Source organism: Strongylocentrotus purpuratus, unplaced genomic scaffold (assembly GCF_000002235.5).
Source record: "Strongylocentrotus purpuratus isolate Spur 01 unplaced genomic scaffold, Spur_5.0 spur5_scaffold_13, whole genome shotgun sequence".
NCBI classification, from domain to species: Eukaryota; Metazoa; Echinodermata; class Echinoidea; order Camarodonta; family Strongylocentrotidae; genus Strongylocentrotus; species Strongylocentrotus purpuratus.
In genome coordinates, this window is record NW_022145598.1 from 18,746,965 (window position 1) to 18,767,249 (window position 20,285).

General features: G+C 37.4%; 2 protein-coding genes across 2 annotated transcripts in view; one reads left to right on the plus strand and one right to left on the minus strand.

Annotated features, from left to right (window-relative positions):
- The first annotated feature begins 1,205 nt into the window (after positions 1 to 1,205).
- Positions 1,206 to 20,285, plus strand: part of LOC578626 (laminin subunit alpha) — a 101,306-nt gene continuing 82,226 nt past the window's right edge. Inside the window, exons 1-4 of the mRNA XM_030983592.1 lie at positions 1,206 to 1,692; positions 17,312 to 17,548; positions 18,474 to 18,635; positions 19,366 to 19,582. Of these exons, the coding sequence (XP_030839452.1) occupies positions 1,288 to 1,692; positions 17,312 to 17,548; positions 18,474 to 18,635; positions 19,366 to 19,582 (1,021 nt within the window). The 5' untranslated portion in view covers positions 1,206 to 1,287. The remainder of the gene's footprint in view (positions 1,693 to 17,311; positions 17,549 to 18,473; positions 18,636 to 19,365; positions 19,583 to 20,285) is intronic.
- On the minus strand, positions 8,548 to 13,412 carry LOC587682. The gene is made up of 3 exons (XM_030983084.1): positions 13,314 to 13,412; positions 11,598 to 12,108; positions 8,548 to 9,345 (listed from the first exon to the last, which is right to left on the minus strand). The coding sequence occupies exons 1-3, from the start codon at positions 13,398 to 13,400 to the stop codon at positions 8,807 to 8,809; spliced, it is 1,137 nt and encodes a 378-aa protein (XP_030838944.1). The 5' UTR covers positions 13,401 to 13,412; the 3' UTR covers positions 8,548 to 8,806.

Here is a 20,285-nt window from a genome sequence, read left to right on the forward strand (position 1 = left end):
TTGTGTACTTCCCACCCGGACTTTGGATGAAAAAAAGAAATGATTTCAATTATGTTTGCGGGATTTAGCATCTGAAAACTTAAGCGTGATTATGGGTCAAATGGTTGAGATATTAATCTGAAGATAGAAACCCATGTTTGAGGCCAAGATCTGACAAGTGGGGGCACTAATTTTATAGGGATTCATTGGTTGCACTCACAAAATCAATGTTTAGGGATTGTTTGCAACAAAAAAAACCCATTAGAGCGGCACATCCCCGTATACCGTATTGGGTACACCCCCCCCCCCGGGGGGGGGGGGCATAGGCTCTACTCAGTTCCAGTAGGCAACGGGTTAACATGCATCTTACTTTTTAATTAAAGGTAACCCTTCAATCTTTTTTTTTGTTTTTTTGGGGGGGGGGGGGTTGTGCTTTGATCTTTCACTACAACGCCCCCCCCCCCCGAAGTTCTAAGTGATAAGGATGTGGAATTAGGTAATTCTCACTATTTGGTGTAACCGGCAAATATACATTTTTCTACGACGTGTCATGTTTTTATTTGAAAGTAATTTTAATAGGCCAATTTCGTAATGTAACCAAATTTAATACAGAAATCTTTGTGAAGTGTCTCGATACAAACTATTTCATTCACCTGATAAGAATAATAGTATTTCAATAGACAGAATCCGAATTGCATACATCATTAGTGTTTCCAGGTAGGGCAAACATTATGGATTGCCCTACCTAGCAACACTTGATATATGCAGTTTGCATTCTGACTATTGAAATACTTTTATTCGTATCAGGTGAATAAAATAAGATGTATTGAGGCACTTCACAAAAAATTATGCAATAAATTTGGTTACATTACGAAAATGGCATATTTAAATTGTTATTCTTTATTCATGATACGACCCGAATGGCCTTCAAAGAGGGCACGAGGGAATGTTTTAATTGCCAACATGATTAAAGTAGGAGGAAGGAGCCTTCGATCATTCAATTATACATAAAACAGGCCAAAGGTTGATATTTCTATCTGTCTATCTGCTTATGAAACCAGTTCCTCTGGAATTCCCTAAGAACCGCAGATTCCAGGCCAATCAGTAAAAATGTGGACTCCTTGAGCAAAGAATACAAGCCAATAAAAGTCCCCAAACTTTTGTGTGTGTATTGAGAATGCAGTACAGCGCATCGTACTGGGATTAGATTAGCGAAGTGAATAGTGGAGCGACCGTACCGTTCCGGGGAATTGGCCGCGCCCGAATTACCAAACTTCAGTTTACACGAGAGAACGGAGAAGGAGTGACATGAAAATGGCGTTGGGGCTAATCGTAAAGCTCCTTTTCGCGGCTATTTGCTGCGTATCTGCGACAAGCCATGAAAACGAGACATTAGTATTGAATCCTCCTTATTTTAACATTGCCCGTGGACGTGAAATCGAGGCGACTGCGACCTGCGGTGAGGGATTTGCTACCCCTGGAGAGCAGGGGGAACTTTACTGCAAACTTACTGGAAACACGGCTGACATCTACCGACCCGGCGAACATGTTATCATCCAAGGGCAGTATTGTGATAATTGTGACCCCGGCGATCCCGCCAAGGCACATTCCATCGAATACGCAATCGACGGTACAGAGAAATGGTGGCAGAGTCCTCCGCTATCCCGCGGGATGAGCTTCAATGAAGTCAATGTCACTGTCAATTTGGGCCAGGTAAGATGGAGGCAGATGAAAAGATGATGAAGAAGAAATCGCAAGGAATGTCAGAAGAAAAGTCAGAATTAGGAGACAGATTATGATGATGATGATGATTTTGTTGATGATGATGTTGGTGATGATAATGGTGATGATGATGATGATGTCGGTGATGATGATGTTGATGATGATGATGTGGTTGATGATGATGTTTAATGATGATGAAGTTGGTGTTAATGATGTTGGTGATGCATGATGATGGTGGTAGTGGTGATACTGATGATGATGTTGGTGACAATGATTTGGGGAGATGATGATGATTAATTGCACAGATGACTGGTGTCGATGTAGAATGACTAGAGTTGATGAAAGAAAGAAAAAGTTTGGGAAGAATGATTATTATAAAGAATTTAAATTGTTGATGATTGTATTGATGCTGGAATCATTTTATAATGGATATCTTGCTGATAGAATCAGAATGACAGAATCACTGATGATGATTGTGATACAATTGATGAGGATGATATTTGATGATTTAAAGTGATTATAATGGTGATGAATAACTACAAATAGCACGAAGATGTCAAAGTTCACAAAGGGTATTAATTAGCAATTGCACTGATGTCAAAATCTCAAACTTAAAGTCAGGTAGCAAGTGGCAGGGCTCTTGAAGAAGTTAAAATAAAAGAACATGGCAATGGTAGATGTCATGATCAGTGATGGCATTATCAGGATGATTGATGACATACTGTCATGGTGATGGAGATGGTGATGATCATCAACAATTTACACTTTGGGGGAAAAAAAAACTTTGCAAAAATTGCAAAAAAATGAATTCTTGTGTGACTTGTGTCAGTTGTAATTCATTATTTAGCAGCATAAAACTTTCATGAATCCAAACAAATCCAAACCTCTCACAAAGGTTTCATGCATGTCAGAAGTTTCATGTTTTTAATAGTAGACAGGAAGTGGACTAGCCTTTAACCTCAACAATGACATAAAGTTGGCAAAGATTAAGAAAAACATTGTGGTAACATGGAATTTGCGGAAGAAAAAACAACAACAAATATTAAAACGACACTTTACTGTAATACTAAGGATTCATATTCAGAAGCGTTAATCATTATGATGTGCATACAAATCAAAAAATTTAAAATCAAAGAGCTTAAAGCCAATTTTAGAATTAGATTGACCAGTTTTAGAATTAGATAGGATTCTCTCTAGCCTAGGATTTTGACTTTACAAAAAGTATTAAGTGAAGATCAAAATTCCCCCCACCATTAAATTTGTAGATGCCAGAGATTTCCAGCAATTCGATGAAATTTGTGTATGTTAAATTTTAAAATAGTTGGGAAATTAATACTTTACTGTACACTACATAATGTACGCAAGGAAAAGTTGCCTGTAATGTGCTATTTGCACAGGTTGATTTTAATATACCATAGCTTGTATGAATTTGTGAATCACAAATTGTGATGCTTCAATTTGATTTAATTTCTGTTGCTTGTAGGACTCTCCAATTGCATAACCTGTACACCTCTTGACTTTCTTGCACACTGCTATTTATTTGTTGGCCCAAACTGAAAGACCTACATTTCCTTTTTGCTGAAACCTGTAAAAAACTCAAGTAGCCTGTCCAGTCCAGAGCTTTTGTTCCCATTATGTGAAACGTTGTATAACTATAAGGATCCAGGCTGCACTGAGCAGCCTTTATGCACTGAGAACCCCTTTGACAAAGGGATGATTTTATGTGTAGAGACTCAGTGTCCATGGAATGGGTTATGAGGAATGCACAAATTTGCACAAAAGAACCTAGATTGAATCTTAAAGGGTGAGATTAGCCAAAGTGGAGAGCCCAAATGCACACAAGCCACACTTAAAGCTATCTGCTACCTCCCATCTCCATGCTGGGCCTAAATGGGACCAAAATTATAAAAGTGCACATACAGAATAAAGAACTGAAGATAGCTTCAGGTCTTCTAAAACGTAAGCTGTATTACATTACAATCAAAAGTCAGATCATTCTTGGTTGTAAATTTATGAGTTATGACATTGTTTGACATTTGTTTATTGGTATAGAGCAATTTATGTGAAATTGTCTTGTGTGATATTCAGTCTTGTGCATTGTACAGTAATTGACTTTAAAGGGAGAAATTATGAAGAGAAAAAGCAGACCAAAGAAAACCAAACGTCTACTTTTAGATCTACATGTAGGTATGGGCCATTATGCACAGATATCAGGAGCTCACTCTGACAGTCCTGATCTACCAGTATAGGCCTGTCTCCATCAGCTCGAGTTTGCCAAATAACCCGCTACTTTCAGACTCTGGATATTTTCCAGAAGCTCGAAATTGCGTCATCACCAGACCGATACGCTCATCACAAATTAGCCCACTATTTCCCTAATGGTGGGATATTTTGGAAACAAGATCAAGATTTCTCTAGATATTTCCTCGACCAAATATCCCGCTAATTGCAACTGGGAGCTGATGAAGACGCAAATTAACTGGTTAAATTGCGATAGGGATATTTAAAATAGTGGGTTATTTGGCAAACTCGAGGTGATGGAGACGGGCCTTATGTCACCCACATTAGTTTCACGTTGACCTCGATTTGATAGCAGCCACAGGAAGGAAGGCGACTAGACCAAACAATTGAAACCAAACCATATTGTCCTGTTGATATAATAGACTTGTTTTTATTCTTTTTTGATAGAGTGGTGTGAAAATATATGCCACCTCCAGTATTTTTGTATTTGTGTACAGTGCATCAGCCTGGAAAGGGTGGGCTATTGGTAAGATAGATTGGTGTTATAGCACTTTGAGACAAACTAGTAATGATATTAAACATTAACTTACGGTATATATTCTATATTATTTTGTTAACATTTTTACATCAATTTTCATTTGTTTCCTCTGCTTTTTATCAATTCAAGGTCTTGATAATTTTTGGTAATGGAAATTGCATGATGAGAGAATTGGTTTAAACTGATTTTGAACTGTTTATCATGCAGTTGATGGGATGTTGTTTAAGAAAATATTTTGATATAGGCCAAGGGCAAGACCTTTATTTTGACCTTACTTGAAATCATGTTCAGTGTAAAGCACAACTCATATTTGCTTGTACATGCCACTAGATTTTATGCATATGATTGTAATTAAAGGGAGTGGATCGCCAGTTTCCATGTGCAGAAGGCCATAATTCGCTGACACCAGACTTGGTGGAAATACCATTAATGGGGGTACAAATTTGCACACAGCAAACCCATAGTCCAGTCAAGAATTACCCCCTAATCTCTCGGAGAGCTCGAGAGTCTCCGGGCAAATCAAAGCATTACATAAGGTCCAATGGTCATAAAACTCAAGGCTAACCCTGGTGATTGACAACACCTGTTATTGGGTAAACACCCGAACGGTGTCGAATTCCCCATGAGAGCCGACTACTCAGTGACTTTAAAGAATGTATTTAAGTATTAACTTAGTTTTCTGATCATCTGTTGCTCATTACGAAGAGCTCCAAGATATATTCTCTACCAATGAAAGATATTTCATAGTCATACTCATGATAGTCTTGACAATTTAGCACATGGGAAAAAATACTTTAAAAATTTCGGGGGCTACTTTACAAGCTTGCGTGCATGAAAATAACACTCTTTAATTTGTTTTGCGTTGAACTCTATGCAAATTTTTGGGGCTCTTTTATGACTTTTGGAGGCTCTTTTGGGCATTTCAGGGGCTAAGTAGCCCTGAGCCCCCGTATATTTTTTTCACTGATTTAGCAGGAAAGCCAGAAACCATGCAGAAAGGTCGAGCTCAAAGTTCTTTTTCCATGTCAGAATTTAAACTTGAGATCTGCTTTGAAGTATCTTGTTCATGTTGATGGGTAACAAGATGTGTTTCTTGTTCAGGATCATACACTTGAAAAATCAACCATTCAGTGATCTAAATTGGGTCTATTCAGCTTGAAGTTCTGAACCATAAAAAGCCTGATCACACATCTTGTATAAGTTGTGTGCCTTTTGACTGATACATGTTACAACCCATGCAAGCTAAATCCTTGTGGATTAAATTGCCATTCTCAGCCTCCTATGATTCAGGGGGACAAGGTGGCTTTGTCACCGTACAAAAGGGCTGAGGTTTACATGACCCACAGGCGCTGACCTTTTAACAAAAGTGCAGGTAATGAGTTGGTCTGACTAACCCCCTTGTCAGGGTGCTGCCAATTTACCATTCTATAATCAACATATGTCGACCAGACTTCCTGTGTTCCCAAAACAATTTTGACAAAAATCCATAATGACTAGATTTGGTCAGGCCTAACTTAGTTTGATAAAATGGGAAATGCCATTAGGGGTCCTAGGGTACATGTTCAATTGTTCAAGCACACCAACACTTATAGTAGTGAAACATTATTCATTCTCCCAACCCGGTGTTTTGCAGTATATTTGTACTATTTAATGCATATTGTAAGTTGTAGTAAATAATATTAACCAGAAACTTTCGTCTGCTTGAAATTTACATAGATTTTGCAAGTGGTCAAGATTGTGAAAGTTACCTGCCAAAGTTTTTTTGACCAAGATTGAATCACGACATGAAAATTGCATTACCGGGTATTTAAGATACTATGAGTAAAAATGCAAAAAATTCAGGTCTCACACAAGCTTTAGGTTTTACATTTTGGATGTTACACACTCACTGATTCTCACAAGATCCAGAGCTGCCAACCTTGTGCGACCAAAAAAAAGGAATCATGATGGCAAAACAAAGGAATTCATAAAAACAAAACTTATAACCACAGGTGACACACTTCCAATGCAGAAATGTTCAATCATCATGCTGTTTTTTCCATACAAGCAGGTAATTTTTGTGGTGGTTATTTTGGTTATTTTTGAGATTTCATTTTTTTTTGAGAATATTTTTCTCTTCAAGTATGTTTTAAAATAAGTTTTCTATTGAATTTGTGATCAAATCACCATTTTAGGGCAGTTGTTTGACGTGCGGTATGTAAAAAAAAAAAAAAAAAAAAAAAATTAAAAGAAATTAAAAAAATAAATAAAACTAGACATATAATACTTGTTTGGAACAAGTATAGGTGGGCTGGTCAACTAACATTTGAGACAAAATAGAGCAAAAATAAGCGACATACTGCTTACAAATTCTTAAAAGACAATATCATGTAGATTCATAACGTGAACTAAATTCACCTTCTATAGGCATAACACGCAAATTATGAAGTTTTTGACATGAGGCCTTTAATCAAAATGTTCACTATGATGACGTCATCAAAATGAAAAATGGTTATTACTGCGCTTGTAGAGAATTGTCTTAGCTACAACATATCGAAATTTTGAAGAAAATTGATCAATATTTACAGAGATACAATCAATTTTACATAAATATGCTGACGTCATAATATGCAAATTCGTATTTTGAGTTCCAAGGCCATTGTGATGATGTCACGATACACTTAATGGCCAAACTAGACATGGAATCATATTTCCGACTCATACTCTATCTTAATATGAAAAAAATTGAGGATCCCGGTGCATTCCAAAGAGCTATAACGGATTTTGTATAGGCATGTTTTTGCCCATATATGCTATGTATTAAAAGACCTCGCGCGCACTGACATTTATCTTGAATTTACGCTCATCTTGTTAATAATGGTCATAAAGAGATAAACATGGAATCAAATTCCTTGAAAAAATATGAGAAATATCATGAAAGAAAAAAAAATGGCGATTCTCTGTTTTTTAATGGTGTTACGCGCGAAAACGCGCGCGCATGCTCGTACGCGCGATTTTTTATAAAATGCTTTAAATGACCTGAAACGTATGCAAAATAAATTTGAGACGAATTTGAGCATTTAAAAATTTTGCGCGCGCACTGACGCGCGGACGTACGCGCACGCGCGCGTTTTTTGACCTGAAATTGACCGGACTGATATTGACCTAGATCATGATAAATATGAAGGTGAAATTACTTTTGGTTATGAAGATATGATCATGAGTTGATTTTCAGAAAATTTCACAAAATGGCGTCTAGATGACGTCATGAGTCAAGGTCAAGGTTGAACAATTTGCTGTGTTTTGTTCTAATGCCTATACATATGTGTGCAAAATTTCAAGGCATTTGATTGAACCATTTTAAAGTTATCTTGTTAACAAAAAAGTGGTTAGAAATAAAATAAATAAATAATAATAAAGGCAATTTTAACAAAATTATAAGGTGGTCTGTATAGATACAGCCCACCTGATAAAATAAAAAATAAAAAATAAAAAAATTATTAAAAAACATATTTTATGAAGAAAAAACGTAACACCATATTTGGGAGGAAAAAACGGAGTAATTCCGGCAAAAATGGAATGGTTGGCAGCTCTGAAGATCTATTCATCATTCTCCACTGATGACAGTCATTAGGAAATAATTCAGTTCATTCTGTTCTCATTTTTTATCATGAAAAAGACCACCCACAAAACTTTCAACAACTCGCTCTCATCCCCGCTGAGGAAGCAGTTCTACTTTAGTTTTGAATTTTATCGACCAGGACCCTCTTGCTTAAAGAGTTGCATTTAAATGCAACTCTGAAAATCAAACGCAAGTCCTCAAAATCAAGATTCCAATTCGATTGAATAAAGTAAATCAAACAAACTTTATGATAGATATTTTACCAAATGCAACTCTTTTTATGCATTAGGAGGTTACGTTTAATAGCAAGTTGCATAAGATATTTGGGTTTGATCTGAGTTGCGATCAATCACAACTTGACTTTTATGCAAGATGGCCCAGACCAGTTTTTAATTTGTCAACTCTTTACAGTACAATACAGATCACACTGTCACACACACACACACACACACTTGTAACAAGGTGCTACATTTAACATTTTGTAAATTATTTATTACAAAGATCGATGTACATATATGTAAGCATGCAAATTTTCCATATTGCTCAGCATCACTTTGTCCTGAATGTTGAGAAGTCTGAACAAAGTCGCGCGATCATGTTCAGAGTGGTCACTTTTTTTTTCTCCATCTATAGCAGTTCTCAGGCATACTCATATTTTTATTGGAATGTTTTTAAACAAAGAATGTCAAACATGTTCATAGTTCATAAGTGCATCATGTCACAGATTAGTTGCCATCTTCATCGGGCACTTCAGTCTCCTCCTGTTCCACTTCCTGTCCATTTTCTTGTCCATCGCTATCACCATCACCATCACTGTCAGCGACTGTCTCCTCAACAACCTCCTGACTCTTCGGTCTACCACAGGGAACATTTCCTCCCTTTCTGTCCTTCTTGTCCTGACTGCCGCTGGACCCTTCCTTTTGCTGCGCCACCTGTTGCTCCAGCAGCCTAACCTCCAGCTTCAGTTTCTTCTGCGCTAGGAGAAGGTTCTCGCACTCGATGGACAACTTCTTCCGCTCCATCGCCAGGTTCTGCCTCTGCAGCTCTAGCAAATCATCAGCAGTCGTCTTAGATGAGGAGGAGGATGTGTCTTGAGCGTTGTGGTGTTTTCTTTTCTTTGGAGTTGGCTCTGAGACTGAGGTGCTGGAGGTGTTTCTTGTGTAATGCGGCTTCTTCGGGGCTGGTGCAATGGCAATTGGGTGGCTTCCGGGAAGAAAGAGCTTCTTGATGATCTTCTCAGGGTTGTTAACACTACCAGACACATCTGCAGAAACAAGATTTAAGGAAGTCAGAAACTAGAATCAAAGAGGGCCAATACTAAAATTCAAAATCTAAAGAATTTTTTTTAAGGTGCCAAAAGCTGGTCAAATTCTTAATAATTACATGTATTTTCATTGTCAGGCCTTCATGGCTTTAGGGGTGACTTTTTCCCAAACTAAATATCTAGACAAAAAAGGAAGGATGTGTATAAGTTACAAAGTTCTCAATACTACTGCAATCTTGCATATGGCTAGACATTGTCACCACAGGGAATTTCCTGTCTGTATTTTTACTGTAGGTTAGTTGTGATAAAAGGTATACAGTGTATCTCTACTTTCTTTCTCTATTCACCTCACTTTTGAGTTATATTTTCAAATAATTGTTTTCAATTGAAATCAAGTGTCTGCAGGGCGCGACAAACCCGCTTGCCCGACGTCCCGGGGCAACCAAATTGAGCCGTCGGGCAAGTAAATCAAATTATCACTTGCCCGATTCGGGCAAGTGATACTTTTACAGTAATTTCCTAGTGTCCAAGAACTCTACCATTCACCCGTCAACTTCTTACCCGTCGTCAAAATCCAGAAGCAAAAAAGCGATCGTTCCGATTTCGAAAAAACTTCACAGACAGCTAGCCAGCTCAGCTAGCTCAGCGCGCATGCAACAGTGACACTTCAAGCCATGAATGCCGCTCCGCTTCCACGCACGGCCGGCCGTGAGCTAGCTAGAGACAGCTAGCGCGATCGTACCAGCTGCGAGCTTATTCGCGCTCTCTCTCTCTAGCTCTGCAGGCCGCACCGACAGGCCTTTGCTATTCTCTGATTGCCGATTGGTTGAATCACGCCAAATATGACGTCATTATTCTAGGGAAATGAACACGTGCGAATCGGAATGGAATAAACAACAGGGATTTTCTAGTAAGTACAAAAAGTCAAATGTTTGATATTTATTCATAATGACTGTTAATGATTGTGAACATATTATTTAAAACTCGCTGCTCATATAAATCAGATGAATGTTTTTGTCTCGTTTTCAATTTATTACTGCGGTCTCAAGATCCGACCGAGCGAGTCATTTTGATAATAGTATCGAGACCCCCAGAATATAAGCCGTTGTTGTTTTGTTTTCATGGTTTTAGCGACGTTGTTTAGTCTAGTTTTCGCATACTTATCCGAGATTTATCGTAAAATATCTTCAATATTATTATTTAGTAAGAATTTACAAATTTTGGCATGATATTTATAGCAGTGAATGATGAAATAAAAATGTCCGTACTTTATTTAAAATAGTTGATTACCCATTATTTACATGACGTTTCTTGATGGAAGAGTTGACCCAAATTATTAACAGCTGAAAATTAGCCTACGTTTCCAAATGACAGCGGCTTGCACAGACACACATGTGATGTTGCACCATGGTACATGTGGCTACCATTAATGACATGTTTGTATCATATTTTTTACAACAGGGTCATTATGCTTTTTTACATGACTGAATATTAAAAACTTAAACCTGCTTGAACCATTCTACGTTGCCGAGATTCATGTGAATCTGATTATTTATGGAGAATCAATAAAATGCGTTTTTTAAACCTTCAACCATCCTTTGTTGACCATTTTCTTTGACATATTAGGTTATTATTCAGTACAGTTACACTGTACATGTATGTGCATTAATTTCCTATCTAAAACACTAACTTATCATTACGAGATAATAAATGCTTTAACCTCGAGTCCTTTTTCGCTTTAAAGTTTTGGGCAAGTGGAAATATTGTTTGGGCAAGTAAATTGAAAACCCACTTGCCCGACAGGGCAAGTGGTGAAAAAAATTCTTGTAGCACCCTGGTCTGAAATTGACAAAATTTTAAGAAATGAGAGTCTCTCCAGGCATGTTTACTTTGGGATTTCTTTCAATGTGTCCCCACCCCTGTAAAAGATTTTTTTTTTTAATGAAATGGAAGCTCTACCAATCATGTGAAAGAATATGTTTTGACTATGATGATACAAATTTTGCCGGGAAACCGCCTACTAGTTGATATATTTGGTACATTATCATATCGATCTGGCCTAGACATTTGGGGATACATGTATTTCTGTTTTTTTTGCGAATTTGGGTTGAAGTATTGCCATCTAAACCTCTGAAGGCAATATTTAAACAATATTGAATAGATATTTTGTACCCAAAACCCTTGAACCGCAATTTTACCACTACTGGTCTACATTTTTAAGGTAACCCATTGAGGTCATCAAATGCACTTACGTTCCTCATCGCCATCTTCCACATATTCCACATCATTGTCGTCATCATCCTCTGGATCTTCATCATCAAACTCCACCTCGTACTCCACGAAGTCTCCATTATCGGCCGCCCAGTCTTCTTCCCCCCTCATCGCTTTCATCATCATCTTGTGTGCAGGAGACATGGAAAGCTTCAGCGTCCTGTCCGAGAGGAGCTCCTCGATGTTGGCTCCTTCAGACTTTAGCTGCTCCCGCTGCATGATCATCTTCGCTTCGCTTCGTAGCTTGATCAGCTTCCTTCGGATGTCCAGGGCCGTCCGATCGGTGTGCGGGAACTGCTCGCAGTACTGGTCGAAGATGTCCTGCCAGACTTCGGTCTTCTCGAAACGGGAGCCATTGGTCCAGTTGTTCTCGAAGTATGCTGCGTGCAGTTTGAACTTTTCAACAAGAAAGCGACTTTCAGCCAAACTGTAGTTGGCCTTTCTGTTCAGTTTTCCCATGGTGTCGGAAGGTCCTGGCAAAATGTACATGCCCTGTATGTAAATGAAATTAAAAAAAGAATGGAGAGCAATTTAGCTCCGGAAAGCTCAAAGAGAACTATACAAATATTCTCTATAAATAATAATGCTCTACAAAACAAATGGGAAAACAATGAATTCTCATATTCTGCAGTAAGAAATCTCACTTTTAATTTGTGAAAATTCAAAGGTAACAATTAAAAGTGAAATTTCTGTAAAATATGTAAAATTAGAAACATACCGATACTTTTTTCCAGTCAAACAATAAGCTTCTTTATTCCCACCCCCCCCCCAAAAAAAAATATCCCTCTCCTGATATAAAGAAAATTATCCTTAAAACAATGCAGCCAAATTGAATATGGAAGGCTTAAAGCTATTAATGGAAAAAAGGAAAGAAATTTAGAAACATATGCAGGGAATAATTTTCCTGGTATCGCATCGCAATTTGCTATGCATTTTTGCATGACTGCTATACAAAATTATCTTGTGTAGCAGTTTTCTTTCATAGAAATGTACAGAATTTCATTTGAAATATTTATCCATCAGCTGAAATTGCTAATCAAGAAATTTGAGGAAAATTATTCCCTGATATGAGAGTGATTTTTCGTTCAATACAAAGATTTTTATGGGTAATTTTTTTTTGTTTTTTGCATTTGAATAAACATTTATACTGTTATTATTTAATAAAGTAGTAAAAAGAAATGTTTTAACAATTCTGAATTGTGAAACCTTGTCCCCACAAAATAATCCTGCCACCCCCTACCCCCACCACTCACCTAAGCCACCTCCTCCTCCCCCCTACCACTACCACGCCTCTACCAGTGCGACCCCCCTTTCAGAGCCACCCCTCTTTCAAAGCCCCCACCCCCATCAACCCCAAGATCGAGCATAGCATACACACAAAGCGTTCCCCCACTCCCCTATTTCAAGCACACACAAACAACTTTATAATGCTCTGCCCACATAATGTACATACACACACACTGCACTGGTTTCCCTGGCTAAACTGCAGGAGCTGTGCATTTGATCTTAGTACTGCAGTCCTAACATTAGTACAGAGTGAGATATTTTTTCACACTGAATATCAAAAATTACAAAAGATTTCCCTGTCTTCATTTCTTCTTAAGTAAATATGTACACTATAATCTTCTATGATTTTTGACTGAAGAGCTAGTGCAATTGCTGTAAATTGTTATTAACCTTTCAGACCTCAAACTTACCAGTTTTGTCCACCAATTTGTGCTTGAAACTGTACTCGTACTAAGATCTTGTGCTTGCAATGCATGCATGCAATCTTGTATGTGCATGTGTTGTGATACTACATGCATTTGTGTATAATGTAAGCGCTTGCATACACACAATGGACACACAATCTCAATCACTGTATGCCATGTATGCAAGTGAATGGCAGTGTACATGTGCTGTACTGTATTGTGGGGGTATTGAAAAAAAGTTTTGAAAAGCACCCAGGCATGCTTGTATAGTCTTTACTCAAGGTGTATGGATTTCATTTCACAAAGTGAGCAAAAATTCTTATTTTTATTTTTTAAATATGTTATGCCCCTTGCAGTGTTCAGAATACATACATGTACATGTTACTTATTTTGGCAATGTAATTCGTCCTAATTCGCCCTAATTCGTCCTTGTTTTCACGAAGTGACGGTAGTGAGGACAATCGTTACGCAAAGTGAATGCAATTTTTTTTCACTACCGTCACTTCGTGAAAACAGCGACGAATTGCTGACAGTGATGGTAATAACTATGGACAAGAAAATGGACAGGAAGTGGTACAGGAGGAGACTGAAGTGCCTGATGAAGATGGCAACTAATCTGTGACATGATACACTTTTGAACTATGAACACTAACATGTTTGACATTCTTGTTAAAAAACATTCCAATTAAAAAAATGAGTATTTTGATTTGATTTGATTTCTGCATTTTTCCAAATACGGTATAATAACTGAATAACAAAGAACATATAACATAAGGTATAATACAAATTACACAAACAAAATTAACTTCATGTCAAAATGATTATTTTAACATATGTACATATAATAACAAAACTTAATATTTCTATAAAATATTATTCTAAATTTAAAGTATTTCCCAAACTATCTGTTGAAAAAGTTCAGGAGACCGGAATCATAAGCGATGCTTAACTAGGATAGTAGGATGACGACCTCAAACAAAATATCTTATCTCAAGTACTATGGTTGAGAATAATACAGGGCCTCAAAAAAATAAAGCAAACCTGCTTTAGCGGCTACCGGTACCTGTACAAAGAAAGACCATATGTCTGCCAGTACAAGCCAGGAATGAAATTTCCCATTTAAAACCACATTTTTCACATTTCAGGGAAGGATATTAGTCAATCTGAAACAATGAGTTCAAACAAAATATCCCATGTTCTTGTGCAGGATCGTTGCCCTCTTGTAGTCCAGATTATGTCCATTTTTATATATTTTATAGTTTTCAATCACTATATGATATAGTCCTAGAAGGCTATACATGTACCTTTGAATGCTCAGTTTGTATCAGTAACTACATGCAGATGAAGACAGAGCTGATACAGTCACTACAGATCAAAAGTAACAATACTTCAACTGTTGACACCTGAATGTATGATGTGCCTATCCTTAGATGACCTTTTGGAAACCCTGAGGTCAGGGGCTTACATTCCAGACCATTATGGAGTTCAGTCAGTCTAGTCTATTACTTCAGTCCCAAACTTATTCTGTTCAGGCAGTCCTATTTATAACTTCAGTCCCAAACTTATTCTGTTCAGGCAGGGAGATGTGAGTTATCTCCCCAATAAATCATAGCAATTTTCTCTCAAAATACGATTCCCATTCCCAGGATCTCAAGATTAGCTTTAATGTAGACTTACAATGGGCTATATGCATTTTACTGGTTGTACATCAACTGCATTATATAGCTGTAGAGTACAAATTGTAGGTCTACATGAAGGAGCACCGAGCACATGCAGTGTACATGTTTGTAGGTAGGGACCTAGGATGAGTTGTATGCATAAGCGGAGGGCCGAAAGCCTGTCACATCAATCCTTGTAGGCTTGTACACTACAGACCAATCCTTGTCTCCCTGAACAACCAACCAACCAACCCATTCATTCCACATTCCACTCTGGTGAGATAATGACTTCTCTACATCTGTGTTGGGCTGGAAGCTGGTAAAGGTCATAGGGTGACTCTCGATGGCAACCATGGGAAAGTTTTGTTCTTGTCTAGTACAGATACACTGTAGGCTCTGAGGAGGTTTTAAAGGTGCAATTAAACTTTTAAAGAAAAAGTAAAAATACAAATATGTGTAAACCCAGTAATAAAAGAAAAGTCCAATCAGTTAATGAGAAGGAAGATTACCATACACGAGTTGTGACTATTACATGGAATTTACTTCAAACTCCTCTTCAAGTTTACTTGATACCAGTGACATACCGATACATAATAGACTTCTATTCCGATACAGGGAGTAGTATGAAATTATGAATAGAATTTGTCCTATTACCAGTATTCTAATTACTAAGAACTTTATAATTTTCTTATGAACCTGATCCCTTTTTGCAGATAGACCCTTATCCCCCCCCCTTTAACTCATGTCCACATTACTACAATTCAACTACTTTCATGAGCATTTCAGAATGTTTAATTTCTTAAAGCTATTGGCTTGTAAGCGAGGATACTTATCAACTTATGAAAAGAAAGGATTTCTTTTCGTCTTTATTGCAAGTCCTACTTTTGTATCACAGTTTATATAGAACACAGATAGCAGAAATCATATTATTCAATCAAATTCTTTCAAAGATAAAGACCAGTTATGGTCATGCGCTTGCATTGTGAAAGAAACATTGTGGAATCGATCAGAAAAGGTTGATCATCTAGCATATAAGTATTGGTGTGTACTGCAAGGTTTTGGAATCATCAAAATGATAAGAAATTCGGTCCAGTCTTGGTAAAGTTACAAGCACTGTACACAGAAAGATGTATATGGGACTACGCGACACATGGGCGATATCTATCGGGTCCTAATTTGACCATCTGCACTGCATTGAAAGATATTATCCTATGGTCTCTGGAGTCTGGATAAGTTTCATATTTTGCTGGGAACTTGGGGAGAATGGATATTTCAAACCCTTTAGAAACTTGGAAGGTTGTGACTTCTATAGAGTGGTGAAGTGTGACGTCATCAAAAAACTATTTTTAGAATTTCTCAATTTTTTCTTCATGACCATCTGAATGAATAGATATCCTATAGTAGCTCAGTGTAATATTGCTTTGGTTCATAACAGTACGAGCCAGAGCAATATAATATTGAGTTCCTATGTGAAATCCATTTATTCAGATGGTCATATCTCAGCCAATACTTAACATTTCCAACTGGTTTTCGACATTTGGACATTAATTTTTATGCTCTTTCGGAAAATGAAGAATAGATTTTAATGATGTCACAGCTTCGGTACTCTATGGGGTCACATTTGTTGAAAGAGGAAATTGTGAATTGTTCAAAAATTTGACTTTTTCTTAAAAATCTGGAGTACAGACTCGCAAGTAAACAACTACATATTAGAAATTGAAAAATCAAAAAAATTTCAAGAAATCTTGCTCATTTTATAGAAAAATTGACAATGAATCAATGATATATAGAGACGATATGGTAATGATTGTGATGGTTATGGTGATAAGAACAGTATTGATGATGGTGAAGGTGATGATGATGATGATGACAATGATGATGATGGTGATGATGATAGTAAAGGTGATGACGATGATTAAGATGATGATGATGATGATGATGATGATGATGATGATGGTGATGATGATGATGTGGTAATATTTTGCGCAAGCGTTGACTTGATGAATATGTAATTGTAGTCGAATTTCAATCTGAATATGCTTTTGTAGGTCAATTTTTATCCACTTACGGTACATTGAATATACATTGTATTTGGTATAACGGAAATGTAAGAAAGATGAAAGACAGAAAGAGAGCAAGGCAACCAAAACTTATTTTATGTTTGATACGCCCGTTGAATATAAAACACGCTTGCTTACATTACATTTTATCACCTGACAAAGTGTTGCAGCGGCACAGGAAAAGTCGTGATCTTTTTTGCGAGACAAACAAATATAATTAGCGATATTATTCTCGAAAACTTATTTCTTTCTAAAACATCTCTTTTCTTTGTTTTGTTGTCAACAGCTCTACCAAGTTGCCTACGTCCTGATCAAGTTCGCCAACTCACCCCGACCGGGAATGTTCGTCCTCGAGCGATCCCGCGACTACGGAGAGACGTATGAACCTTGGCAATACTTCGCCGAGACCCCCAGCGACTGTCAGTTGGAATTCGGGATGCAGTCTCTGGAAGAGATCCGCAATGACGATGATGTGATCTGTACTGCTGGCTACTCTGCTATTGTTCCACTGGAAGACGGAGAGGTAGGATACACATCTGTGTTTGTTTTTTTGTTTTTCCTAAATTAGACAAAACTTATAAAGGTTAGATGATATTGTCAAGATTACTTCAGGTGTACAGCTCTTGTGTGAATTGAAAATGTTGCCCAAGGAGCCAGAGCTTTCTTACTTATGTGCATGTTAATAATAATAATCATGAAGATCATGATGTGAAATTATCAGTTGTTTATTTTCCTGTATTCACCCCAGAGTTCCATTTCTGTAATGTCTTTAATAAGATCAACAGTTGCCACTCGCCTCTCATGTGTATTTAAACAAAATGGGTACCAGGTGGGGAGAGATTCCTGAAATATCATGTCAGAAATGATGTGAGTAAGGAGAATCGATAGCCTAGCTAAAAGCTGGGCTAATATTAGAGTACTTTTACCATCATGCAGTGTGTACATGAGTGTTACTATTGTCTTATCAATTATCATTATATCATTTTATATTGCACGATGTCTTATTGTGTTATGTCTGGATTCAGGAGCACAAAATTCATCTTCCCTTCAGGAGTTGATAAAATGATATTTGATTGCATTTTGTCTTTGCATTCACATGAAATTGTGGTTGGTGTATCTTTGGTCAAACCATCCAAAAGCAACTTGTTTCTCTACTCTTCGAGAGTGGATGAAATGATATCTGATTGCATTCTCTCCACTCTAGGAGTGGATGTTAACTTTATGGCATCTAATACATGTTGATATACAGTTAAATTATACTTGATGGCATTCTTTCTTTGCATTCAACTTAGATCATTGTTTCTCTGGTGAACAACCGTCCAGGAGCAGCTCATTCATCTACTCTCCAGGAGTGGATCAAGGCTACCTTGATAAACTTGATGGCATGTTACATGTTGATATACAGTCAAATAATACTTGATGGCATTCTCTCTTTACATTCACATTAGATCGTTGTTTCTCTGGTGAATAACCGTCCAGGAGCACCTCATTCATCTACTCTCCAGGAGTGGATCAAGGCTACCCACATCCGCATCAGGCTGCTCAGAACCAACACCCTTTTGGGTCATCTCATGGCTGTCGCTCGCCAAGATTCTACCATCACTCGAAGGGTGAGTCTTATTAAGTTATTTGATGATCAGTGGCACTGAGGAGAGGGTTTTGTATCTCTGTGAAGTTGATCCTTTTGGTGCTATCTTCTGGTTTGAATAGCTTGCAATCATTTAATTGTTCAGGTGTTAAATGTGTTGGAACAAAGGGAAACTTGTCCTTTAAACTGCAGACATTTTCATCTGTTTTGAAGCAAGATGAAAAATGAGTAAAGAGGGCTTGGTTTAAAACCTCTTAAAAAGTTGATCTGTGATACATGGCTTAAAACTTGGTTAAATTGTAGAGTGTGAGAGAACTCTGAAGGGAAAAAAAGAGGGGGAAAATGTAATGAAACCTTTAAAAATCTCTCTTTTCTCTACAAAATATTCAAGGAGCTCCCTTAGACTTATGAGTACATTTTACTCTGGGTTCAATCATCTTGAAGTAAATCTGAATATTAGTTATAACATTTTACAGTGTCAAAATTATATGAATCCAATAAATCTTACTTATTCTCTGTCAACATCTATGTCTATTGGATATCCTAATTTATATACAAACCTATAACTGGGAACTACATAATACAAGCTTTGCGTTTTTGTAGATCCCCCACTTTATTTAACTTTTTCAATGCATTTATCATTCTTATGATTGTATCTTTTGTCATAACTATCACCATATTCAATTATGTTTTCTTAGATAAAGTGGAAATAAATTAACTTGAAACTTGAAACATCTGTCCCAAATTTGCAGTACTACTACAGTATCAAGGACATTACCATAGGAGGGCGCTGTGCATGTAACGGTCATGCCGCCTACTGCGACCTGCCTTCCAGCAACGACGGAAGGAACAAGCAGGTTTGTCGCTGTGAGCACAACACCTGTGGGGTCGAGTGCGAGAGCTGTTGCCCTGGTTACGTCCAGAAGGCCTGGAGGACATCTTCCTACAGCAGCCCTTTCGAGTGTGAACGTAAGTCAAGGACTTAACCCATTGCTTACTGGAACCTGGTGGTCCCTGTGTTAAGTCTATGAGAATTAGATAATTCAGAAATCAAAGGGTTAACTAGAACCATGTCAGGGCACAAAGGTTCGTGTCCCCATTTAGATGTGGCATACAAGTTGATTTTAAAACAGTTGCTACTAATAATTGAAACTAATGTTTCTTTGAAGGGCTGTACTATGATCTCCACGACTTGAGCCCAGCTACCCAGATAAGGCGCTCTGGCAATCAAGGACTTTCTTTCACGTTAGCCATTTAGAGCACTTGGCCAATGTAGATTAAAGGAAACCAAAACCTTCATACTAAGTTACTTTTATTGTAAAGTTTAAGATGTTTGAAAAATATCAGTGAAAATTTGAACAAAATCGGGCAAGGATTAAGGAAGTTAGAGCTTTTTTAAATTACTAGTCTTTAGAGGGCGGTATTCAATTTGATGACATCATCTGTAAACAACTCTCCATGCCTTTTGTACATCAAATTTCATGTTTTTCCTTCTTTCTTGTGATTGAGATAATGTACTCCCCTGAAAGCAAGATATAGAATGCAAAATGATATTCTACTTCACATGTTATGAAGTCGGATCAAGAACACAAATAAATATGAAGAAAACAAAAAAATGGTGAAATTTTATGTACAAAAGGCATGGAGAGTTGTTCAGAGATGATGTCATCAA